Genomic DNA, 12,299 nt, shown 5'->3' on the forward strand with positions numbered 1-12,299 from the left:
TGTTTTCCTCTATTTTGTCATTGATATCATTTTTTTTGAAGGATTTAGTCAGGTTGTTTATTTTATTTCTTAATTTATTGCATTGCTTTTTGAGCGTTGAAAGGAGTGATTTGAGGTTATTATTATTGGGTTGTTTATTTACTTCAGTTTTACACTTTTGGTATTCGAAATATTTTCTGTCCCTGTCTTGGTGGCTGACTTGCTGTTGTTCCCAAACTCTTCCATTTTCTCATAATAAAGTTGACTTTGGAATATTTAGAAGCGAGGACATTTCCTGACTGGATTTGTTGCACAGGTAGCATCCTATGACAGTTCCAGTCTGGAAATCACTGACAGCTGCCCATTCTTTCATGAATGTTTGCAGGAACAGTCTCTGTGCTTAAGTGCCTGATTTGATACACCGGGCCAAGTGATTAGGACACCTGATTCTCATCATTTGGATGGGTGGCCAAATACTTTTGGCGATATAGTGTATTTGTTTTTGTTTGATTAATCGGTTAGGAAAAAGCTTGGATTTTTATTCTGTTGCCTCAATTACTGTATTTTCCGGACTATAAGGCACTACTTTGAAACCTGCAGCTTTTTTATGGATTTTTCTTCGCTAACGGCCCTGATGTTTTGTATTCAACAAATAGATTTTACAATAGATCAGGGGTCGGGAACCTTTTTGGCTGAGAGAGCCATACAAGCCAAATATTTTAAAAAAGTGCTTGCGTGAGTGCCATATAATATTTTTTTTAAGGCTGAACACAATTAAGTGCGTGCATTTTTAAGTAATACCAACATTTTTAGAGTATAATAAAATAAGTCTCTTATTCTTTTTAATAACATTGTTATTCTGAAGCGAACCAACAATAAATAAAATACTTCTTACCATTAATGCGACTTCTTGAACAGGTGCGGTAGAAACCAGATGGATGGATTAAATTGCATGAGAATGTTTTATATTTTGAACGTTATTTTTGACACTGTGACTACCAGCAGAATTATTAATTACTTATCGTGTTAAACAATGTCAGCTAAAATTGATCTGAGAGCCAGGTGCAGTCATCAAAAGAGCCACATCTGGCTCTAGAACCACAGGTTCCCTAGCCCTGCTATAGACCAACAGAGACACTGAAAATGTGTTAATGTTTGTACCATGGTGCCATCTTTTGGACGAATTCACTCACTGCAGGTGCTGCGGGTTGATCATTTACTTTACGTTTTATGCCGGAAGTATATGTCCAGAGCGTTTCAGCTTGAAATTATTTTTTATTCATCACACCAAGCAACGACTACAGGTTTTGCAATTTACTGTAACTAAAACAATTCATACTTACTGAACTGTCCAATGTGTCATTGCTGTAAGAGTGTTTTCATGCATATTTCTATGTGCTATTCTAATGTAAAGAAGCCAGTGTCGTTAGCATTAGCGAATATGCTAACACATTTTCAAGTGTCTGTTAGTACTAAGATACAAAGGCATTATTTTCGTATTGTTTCAGATTCCTAAATTTACCAAAATGTCACCGTGGAGTTATTTATTGAGTCTGTTTAGCTGATTGGAGAGCTAGCTTCCGCAGCTAGTGGGTCCGTGACCACCACTTCAGCGTTGTTTGATCGGCTGTTTTACTGCCGCGTTACAGCCACTGTTTGGAAAACTATTTCCATCCATCCATCCATCCATCCATTTTCTACCGCTTATTCCCTTTTGGGGTCGCGGGGGGCGCTGGCGCCTATCTCAGCTACAATCGGGCGGAAGGCGGGGTACACCCTGGACAAGTCGCCAACTTATCGCAGGAAAACTATTTCCATATTTAAATAAATATTTACTCAATCTTTCACACTGTTAAATGTCAGCCGCTTAAGGACCAATGCAGCTAATATAGATACAAATATATAGTTCTTCTAAAATGAGGTGGGTGGGGCTTAAATACCTGTGCGCTCTATAGCCTGAAAATTACGGTAATCAATGAGTTTTTAATTAATTCAAATTGCTCTAATCCGGACAGCATGAGGAGTCTGGAACTTTAAATACGCACACGACCACGACGACAGAACGCACATGAATGGTAGCTTGTGGCTAAATACAAAATTGTGATTAATCACATTTTGCCTACAACAACTCATGGTTAATCATGATAGCAGTTAAAAGTCTTTAAATCTTGAATAAAGTACAACTAAAAGACTGTTTCCAAGTTTTTAATTCTATCATAATGGGACTGGTCAAATTGTTTTATTCATTAAACATTATACCATATATTCCTGACTGTAGCGTGCACTGTTATATAAGACAGTGGTCCCCAACCTTTTTGTATCCGCGGACCGGTCAACGCTTAATAATTTGTCCCGCGGCCCGGGGGGGTGTCCTTTTTTTTTTTTTTTCTTTGTCATGAAAAAGGGACGTTTTTGTCATGAAAAAGGGAGTTTTTTGTGGTTAGTGCACTATTTGTAAGTGTATATTGTGTTTTTTATGTTGATTTAATAAAAATAAATATATATATATATATATATATATATATATATATATATATTTTTTTTTTTTTAATAAAATTATTCTGCGGCCCGGTACCAATCGGGCCACGGCCCGGTGGTTGAGGACCAATGATATAAGCCACACCCACTATATTTTAAACAAAAAAATATTTCTCCATATGTTAGCCGCAGTACATAAGTTCTAAAATGATTGAATTACACAGAAAGCTTTTGTAAATGTTGATTGACTTACCTTAATAGTTCAAAGCTTTTGTTGTTAAAGGGAAGAAACAAGCAATCCAAAACCTGAGCTCATGCAGCTGTAATAAACGTTTGCTTGCATCGTCCTTGTTCGCTCGTCGTAGTTTCGACGTCATTCACACATTTCAAACTAAGTTGACTAGATTTGTACTGCTTTCACCGAAGTTCTTTCAGCCATTTTAGACCGTCACTTCTTATTAGCGCATTCAAGGTTCAACTTTATTGTCCCCGTGGGGAAATTTGTCTTAGGCACAGTGCATCATTGCTTTCTTAACATACACAAAAACAACAGAACCAAAACACAACCAGACAACTAACATTTGAACATCAGAACATGGAGCTTGATAGACATAGGTGGCACTTTAATGTAGGCATCAAATCTACAGATACAAATAAAGTACCAGTGTGCATTGCACTAGAGCTCATGGATAAAGTACTGTGTGCTAAAGTGCTGTGTGCTAAAGTACTGTGTGCTAAAGTACTGTGTGCTAAAGTACTGTGTGCTAAAGTACTGTGTGCTAAAAAAAAAAGTGCTAACCTATGTATTAACATTGTATCTCACATTGTTGGCCAGCTTAATGGAGGCTGGGACAAATGATCATTTAAGGTGGTTAGATTTGCAAAGTGGGACCCGGAGTCTTCTCCCTGATGGCAGGGTTCCATATTCAGGGAAGAGTGGCTGTTGTGAATTGGAAATCATTTTCTTAGCTTTTTTTCCTAAGTGCCTGCTCATGGATGCTCTGTATAGGCTCATATTATTTCAGAGCATCTATGAGCAGGCAGTTAGGAAAATGTAATTACGATGAATCGATTAATGGGGACCCCGACTTAAACAAGTTGAAAAACTTATTGGGGTGTTACCATTTAGTGGTCAATTGTAGGGAATATGTACTGTCTAAACTACTAATAAAAGTATCAATTAATCAATCAAAAGTGTATCGACTGCAGTGCACACCCTGTTGTTGGAAATGCAGTAATCAAATAATATTATAACAACGGCACAAATTAATAAATATAAACAAAGTTAAATACAAACAAAATGTTACTTAGATAAAGTCAAGTGTTACTGTCATCAACTGTCATTGTTGTCTGGGTATTCTGATTATAATAATGCATTTTATGCTGTGATTAAAGTCCTACTGAAAGCCACTACTAGCCACCACACAGTCTGATAGTTTATATATCAATGATGAAATATTAACATTGCAACACATGACAATATTCTGATAGTTTATATATCAATGATGAAATATTAACATTGCAACACATGCCAATAGGGCCGCTTTAGTTTACTAAATTACAATTTTATATTTCCCGCGAGGTATCCTGTTGAAAACGTTGCGGAATGATGACGCTTATGTTGACGCGTGCGCGTGACGTTATTGGTTGTAGCGGACATTTTATCCCAGCACCACTCACGGCTAAAATGAGTCTGCTTTAATCGCATAAGTACACAGTAATTTGGACATCTGTGTTGCTGAACCTTTTGCAATTTGTTCAATTAATAATGGAGACGTCAAAGAAGAATGCTGTTGGTGGAAAGCGGTGGATTGCAGCTGCCTTTAGCAACCAAATCACAGCCAGTTTTTTGTTGTGAAGCTTTAATATGGAACAGAGCGGTCAAGCGAACATGTTTCTCTACCACATGTCAACCGGCAGGTTTCGGTGAGAAAATTGTGGTAATAAGTCGCCTCTTACCGGCGACATGAGCAGAGCTTGTGTCCTCCTGCAGCTGTCAAAGAGGCAGCTGCAACTTTCTTGGCCACTCCGACTTTCAGGTATGACTTTATAATCTGACTAAAACACTAGTAACACAATAAGCAGATAAGGGATTTTCCAGAATTATCCTAGTAAATGTGTCTAATAACATCTGAAACGCTCACACTGCTGTCGCCTTTTTTTTTCTTTTCCTAGTGCTTCACTCTAACTTTCCTCATCCACAAATCTTTCATCCTCGCTCAAATAATGGGGAAATCGTAGCTTTCTCGGTCCGAATCGCTCTTGCTGCTGGTGGCCATGATTATAAACAATGTGAGGAGCCCTACAACCTGTGACGTCACACGCACATCGTCTGCTACTTCCGGTACAGGCAAGGCTTTTTTATTAGTGACCAAAAGTTGCGAACTTTATGGTGGATGTTCTCTACTAAATCCTTTCAGCAAAAATATGGCAATATGGTGAAATGATGAAGTATGACACATAGAATGGAGCTGCTATCCCCGTTTAAATAAGAACATCTCATTTCAGTAGGCCTTTAAACAAGTTGAAAAACGTATTGGGGTGTTACCGTTTAGTGGTCAATTGTAGGGAATATGTACTGTACTGTCTAAACTACTAATACAAGTTTCAATTAATCAATCAAAACTGTATCGACTGCAGTGCACACCCTGTTGTTGAAAATACCAGTATTTAAATAATAATATTATAATAAAGGGACAAAATAATAAATCCAAACAAAGTTAAATAAAACCAAAATGTTACTTAGGTGGGAAGTAATAAAATCAATTGTTAATGTCATCAACGGTCATTGTTGCCTGGGTATTTGGATTGATTAACAATAATGGATTTTATGCAGAGTTAATAACTGAAATGCACTTCCATGAATTAGATGCCATGAAAAAGTGTTATTTTACAAGCTCCCGATGCGTTTTACACTTGCTATATTGTTGGGTTACAATCAAATAACCTAGAAGCACTTCCGGGTTTCCAGGTGACCTAGAGGCACTTTCGACATTGTGGCAGACAAATATAATTGTCAACAATAGTCGTAACATCATCACTCCTCTTTTTCCAGGCGGAATCGGGTCTGTGCCGCTACTCTCAAAAACCTTGCCAGTGGCCCCGTTTACACATTCATTGATTGATTGAGACTTTTATTAGTAGATTGCACAGTACAGTACATATTATTAGTAGATTGCACAGTACAGTACATATTATTAGTAGATTGCACAGTACAGTACATATTATTAGTAGATTGCACAGTACAGTACATATTATTAGTAGATTGCACAGTACAGTACATATTATTAGTAGATTGCACAGTACAGTACATATTATTAGTAGATTGCACAGTACAGTACATATTATTAGTAGATTGCACAGTACAGTACATATTATTAGTAGATTGCACAGTACAGTACATATTATTAGTGGATTGCACAGTACAGTACATATTATTAGTAGATTGCACAGTACAGTACATATTATTAGTAGATTGCACAGTACAGTACATATTCCCTACAATTGACCACTAAATGCCAAACACCCCAATAAGTTTTTCAACTTGTTTAAGTCGGGGTCCACGTTAATCACATCAGATTTTCTTTTATCTCAAGTGACATAGATCGGTTTTTTGCCAGTCTAAACGCTCCAAAGTGCTTCCAATCTGATTTTCTGGCATCAAATTCAGGCCACATCAGGAGGTAGTCCTGAATCTGATTGGAATCTGATCTTTTCAAATGTGACTTCAGTCTAAAAGCAATGCGACCTGAATGTGATTTTTTGTCAGCCACAGGTGAGCTACTTCATTCGTGTGCGCCGGAAATACACATAAAGGCATTGTATCAATTACAGATAAGAGCTATAAGGATCATTCATAAAGTAGATCACTTAGAACAGGGGTAGTATGGCCGTAAGCCATGAATTGACTTACGTGGACCCCCACTTAAACAAGTTGAAAAACTTATTGGGGTGTTACCATTTAGTGGACAATTGTACGGAATATGTACTGAACTGTGCAATCTACTAATAATATGTACTGTACTGTGCAATCTACTAATAAAGGTTTCAATCAATCAAAAAAAACACTAACATATTTATGAATTCTGGTTTATTCAAATTACAGGAGCTAGTAAAGCTACAGACATTGTGTATCATGTTTAAGGCTAAAAGTAAAACGTTACCAGCAAATTTACAAAAATTGTTTGACATCACTTCTGAGATTAGAGAGCAGAGAAGAAACGCTCATTTCAAACATCAGTATTCAAGGACTACTTTAAAACTAATGTGGGGGTTCAACTGTGGAATTCTCTTTGCAATGAGATAAAAGACTGTAAAAATTAATCCTATTGAAAAAAAGATATAAAGATAGAACAATAAGATCATATGGACAACCCATAAGTGTTTACAGTTTGATTTTTATTTATTATTTTACTTATTTTTTTGGTCTGGTTTTGTATCATTCCGTGAGGTGTATATTATTATTATTTCTTTTTGTTTGGTTTATACAAACCCCATTTCCACATGAGTTGGGAAATTGTGTTAGATGTAAATATAAACAGAATACAATGATTTGCAAATCCTTTTCAAGCCATATTCAGTTGAATATGCTACAAAGACAACATATTTCATGTTCAAACTCAATTTTTTTTTTTTTTTGCAAATAATAATTAACTTAGAATTTCATGGCTTCAACACGTGCCAAAGTAGTTGGGAAAGGGCATGTTCACCACTGTGTTGCATCACCTTTTCTTTTAACAACACTCAATAAACGTTTGGGAACTGAGGAAACTAATTGTTGAAGCTTTGAAAGTGGAATTCTTTCCCATTCTTGTTTTATGTAGAGCTTCGGTTGTTCAACAGTCCGGGGTCTCCGCTGTCGTATCTTACGCTTCATAATGCACCACACATTTTCGATGGGAGACAGGTCTGGACTGCAGGCGGGCCAGGAAAGTACCCACACTCTTTTTTTACGAAGCCACGCTGTTAAAACACGTGGCTTGGAATTGTCTTGCTGAAATAAGCAGGGGCGTCCAAGATAACGTTGCTTGGAGGACAACATATGTTGCTCCAAAACCTGTATGGACCTTTCAGCATTAATGGTGCCTTCACAGATGTGTAAGTTACCCATGTCTTGGGCACTAATACACCCCCATACCATCCCACATGTGTAAGTTACCCATGCCTTGGGCACTAATACACCCCCATACCATCACACATGCTGGCTTTTACACTTTGCGCCTATAACAAGCCGAATGGTTATGTTCCTCTTTGTTCCGGAGGACACCACGTCCTCTGTTTCCAAATATAATTTGAAACGTGGACTCGTCAGACCACAAAACACCTTTCCACTTAGCATCAGTCCATCTTAGATGAGCTCGGGCCCAGCCAAGCCGGCGTCGTTTCAGGATATTGTTGATAAATGGCTTTGGCTTTGCATAGTAGAGTTTTAACTTGCACTTACAGATGTAGCGACCAACTGTAGTTACTGACAGTGGTTTTATGAAGTGTTCCTGAGCCCATGTGGTGATATCCTTTACACACTGATGTTGGTTTTTGATGCAGTACCCCCTGAGGGATGAAAAGTCGGTAATATCATGGCTTACGTGCAGTGATTTCTCCAGATTCTCTGAACTTTTTGATGATTTTACGGACCGTCGATGATAAAATCCCTGAATTCCTTGCAATAGCTTGTTGAGAAATGTTGTTCTAAAACTGTTTGACAATTTGCTTACAAAGTGGTGACCCTCACCCCATCCTTGTCTGTGAATTACTTAGCATTTCATGGAAGCTGCTTTTATAGCCAATCATGGCACCCACCTGTTCCCAATTAGCCTGCACACCTGTGGGATGTTCCAAATAAGTGTTTGATGAGCATTCCTCAACTTTATCAGTATTTATTGTCACCTTTCCCAACTTCTTTGTCACGTGTTGCTGGCATCAAATTCTAAAGTTAATGATTATTTGCAACAACAAAAAAATGTTTATGAGTTTGAACATGAAATATGTTGTCTTTGTAGCATATTCAACTGAATATGGCTTGAAAAGGATTTGCAAATCATTGTATTCTGTTTATATTTACATCTAACACCATTTCCCAACTCCTATGGAAAGGGGGTTTGTACATCCCTGTTAGTAGCAAGCACGTACCTAGAACCATAGTCATGTAGCGCTCCTCCACTCCAGCCTCCAGCAGCAACGGCGGCACATAGGTGATCCCAGCTGCCACACAGATCTCCAGGCCACAGGTGAGGGAGTTGAGCAGGACAAGGCGCCACCGAGACCTCCATCCAGGCATATTTACTGGGGCAGCCTTGCCTTTCCTACCCTGTGGGGTGGCCACTAGCGAGGGCAGAGACACAGAGGTCTTCGATGACCTAAAGGATTCATTCTCCTCTCAGCATTCAGGATCTGCAGAAGATAAATAAAAATAATGCGGTTTTAAATCGGCACCCAAACCATGGCATGCAGCATTCATGTACTATAACGAGCCGCAGACTTGAATAAGGCGAGGTAATCCTCTGAACTGTCAGTTTTCAAAACAAATCTGCACATGTCAAGATATTGTCCAAATGCAGAGATGACAGTGGCAGTCAAAAGGATGTGATTTTGATGTATCCTCAAAGATCCTCGTCAACAGCTTTGGGACAGCAGGAACAACAACAGGCGGAGAGGAGATGAGTCAGCTGCAGCAAAGCAATGTGCCACACACCAAAACTATTGCCAAGAGAATTCTTTCTCCCACTGCCGCATTTGCTTCTCTCTCTCTCTATATATATATATATATACATACGCACACACATATGTATGTATGTATGTATGTATGTGGGGCAAAAAAGTATTCAGTCAGCCAGCGATTGTGCAAGTTCTCCCACTTCAAATGATGACAGAGGTGTGTCATTTTCATCATAGGTACACTTCAACTGGGAGAGACAGAATGTGACAAACAAATCCAGGAATTCACATTGTAGGAATTTTAAATAATTTATTTGTAAATGATGGTGGAAAATAAGTATTTGGTCAACCATTTTCCACCATCATTTACAAATAAATTCTTTAAAATTCCTACAATGTGAATTCCTGGATTTGTTTTTCCCATTCTGTCTCTCACAGTTGAAGTGTACCTATGATGAAAATGACAGACCTCTGTCATCATTTGAAGTGGGAGAACTTGCACAATCGCTGGCTGACTAAATACTTTTCTGCCCCACTGTATGTGTATACACACACAAACACACACACACACACATATTCATTCATTAATACATACGCGCAGACATTGGGACTTAGCCACATTCCTAAGTACCTACGCTCCCACATAGATACACAAATACAGTATATGCATACACATTCACGGTACACACATCCAATCAATTGTTAATCCATCCATCCATCCATTTTCTACCGCTTATTCCCTTTCGGGGTCGCGGGGGACGCTGGCGCCTATCTCAGCTACAATCGGGCGGAAGGCAGGGTACACCCTGGACAAGTCGCCACCTCATCGCAGGGCCAACACAGATAGACAGACAACATTCACACTCACATTCACACACTAAGGCCAATTTAGTGTTGCCAATCAACCTATCCCCAGGTGCATGTCTTTGGAAGTGGGAGGAAGCCGGAGTACCCGGAGGGAACCCACGCAGTCACGGGGAGAACATGCAAACTCCACACAGAAAGATCCCGAGCTAATATTCATTATCAATAGTGCTATTTCTACTGGTATTTTTCTGCTCCATTTGTAGTGCAATATTGTTTGTCATGTCTGTGTTAGTAATATTTACTTCACTGCTTCTTTGCTGTCACTTTTCATACCTTATATGTACATATCGTATTTGCTGATGCTGCTCTGTTGTTGTTGTTGTTGTTGTTGTTATTGTGTTTGCTGTTGTCTCGGTCTTAACCCCCTCTTGTCTCAGCAATTTCCCCATTTGTCTTCCTTTATTTCCTCTTTCTATCCCTTCCTGCAATGAAAATTTAAATAAATCCATTTAATGTAGCCAAATACAAATAAGACAACAAGAGAAGTACTTCTCTTTTGTCAAGTAAATCTATATGTATGTATATAAAGATCCATACATACAGTTGCAAGAGAATGTATGTGAATTCTTTGCGATAACTTGGTTTCCTGCATACATTAGTGATAAAATGTGTTTTGATCTTCATCAAAGTCACAACAAGCCTGTTAACAACTAATATTGCACATAAAAATGTAGGTTTTCTTCTTTTTATTAAACACAACATGCAAACATTGACAGTGCAGGGTGTAAAAAGTATGAACTCCATTCTTGTTCAATGTTTTACGTATTGTAGATTCGTCAACAATAATGTCAGCAAGTGTCAAGAGATTTCTGTAAGTATTTAACTGACTCTGGGATTCTTCTTCACCTCACTGAGCATTCTGTGCTGTGCTCTCAGTCATCTTTACAAGTTGAGTAGCAACAGTGCTGAACTTTCTCCATTTGTCCAGTCTGTCTTACCGTGGACATCAAGGCTTACAGAGATACTTTTGTAACCCTTTCCAGCTTATGCAAGTTAAAAATTCTTGATCGTAGACCTTTCGTGAGCTCTTTTTTGCAAAGCATGGTTCACATTAGGCAATGCATCTTGAGAACAGCGCACCTATCTCAGGTGTGTTTGTATAGGGCAGGGCAGTTTTACCCAACACACATGATCTTGTCACATAGATTAGACTCCAGGTCTGAGTCCTGGCTCCAATCACACCTAGGAGAAGTCATTAGCCTCCAGATTCACATACCTTTTTCCCCCCTGCACAGTGACTGTTTAAATGTTCATCCATCTTCTTCTACTTATCCGAGGTCGGGTCGCGGGGGCAGCAGCCTAAGCAGGGAAGCCCCAGACTTCCCTCTCCCCATCCACTTCGTCCAGCTCTTCCCGGGGGATCCCGAGGCGTTCCCAGGCCAGCCGGGAGACATAGTCTTCCCAACGTGTCCTGGGTCTTCCCCGTGGCCTCCTACTGGTTGGACGTGCCCTAAACACCTCCCTAGGGAGGCGTTCGGGTGGCATCCTGACCAGATGCCCGAGCCTCCTCATCTGGCTCCTCTCCATGTGGAGGAGCAGCGGCTTTACTTTGAGTTCCTCCCGGATGGCAGAGCTTCTCACCCTATCTCTAAGGGAGAGACCCACCACACGGCGGAGGAAACTCATTAGGGCCGCTTGTACCCGTGATCTTGTCCTTTCGGTCATGACCCAAAGCTAATGACCATAGGTGAGGATGGGAACTTTGCCTTACAGTTCAGCTCCGTCTTCACCACAACGGATCCATACAGTGTCCGCATCACTGAAGACGCCGCACCGATCCGCCTGTCGACCTCACAATCCACTCTTCCCTCACTCGTGAACAAGACTCCGAGGTACTTGAACCAGTCCACTTAAGGCAAGATATCCTCCCCAACCCGGAGATGGCCTTCCACCACTTTCCGGGCGAGAACCATGGACTCGGACTTGGAGGTGTTGATTCTCATCCCAGTCCCTTCACACTCTGCTGCAAACCGATCCAGTGAGAGCTGCTGTTTTCAATAAATAGATGAAGACCTATAATTTGTGTGCAGTATTAGTAGTTCAAGCAGGCGGTTTATTGTTGTAGCTTTGATCAAGATCAAAACACATTTTATGACCAATCTATGCAGAAATCCCAGTAATCCCAAAGCGTTTACATACATTTTCGTGCAACTGTATATACACACACACACACATTTGTCAACAACAAAATCAGCATATATACACACACATAAATACATACATATACATCTACATATATTCCACAGCTCAAGCTGTTACCATAAGAGTGAGGAGGCTGTGATTGCACTCTGGATGAAAGCAGAGAAATAAAAACATGCAAA

At 39.6% G+C, this 12,299-nt stretch overlaps 1 protein-coding gene across 4 annotated transcripts in view; it reads right to left on the minus strand.

Moving 5' to 3' along the window:
- slc45a3 (solute carrier family 45 member 3) overlaps nt 1-12,299 on the minus strand; it is a 143,729-nt gene that overhangs the window by 58,907 nt on the left and 72,523 nt on the right. For 3 of the 4 annotated variants that reach the window (XM_061918016.1, XM_061918017.1, XM_061918015.1), the window contains one exon: nt 8,587-8,847. In XM_061918016.1, coding sequence (XP_061774000.1) covers nt 8,587-8,734 — 148 coding nt within the window. In that variant the 5' untranslated portion in view covers nt 8,735-8,847. Of the gene's footprint in view, nt 1-8,586; nt 8,848-10,251; nt 10,401-12,299 lie in introns of all 4 variants that reach the window. The other variant, XM_061918018.1, reaches the window with a different exon arrangement.

This window comes from Nerophis ophidion, linkage group LG12 (assembly GCF_033978795.1).
Source record: "Nerophis ophidion isolate RoL-2023_Sa linkage group LG12, RoL_Noph_v1.0, whole genome shotgun sequence".
In the NCBI taxonomy this organism is placed as follows: domain Eukaryota; kingdom Metazoa; phylum Chordata; class Actinopteri; order Syngnathiformes; family Syngnathidae; genus Nerophis; species Nerophis ophidion.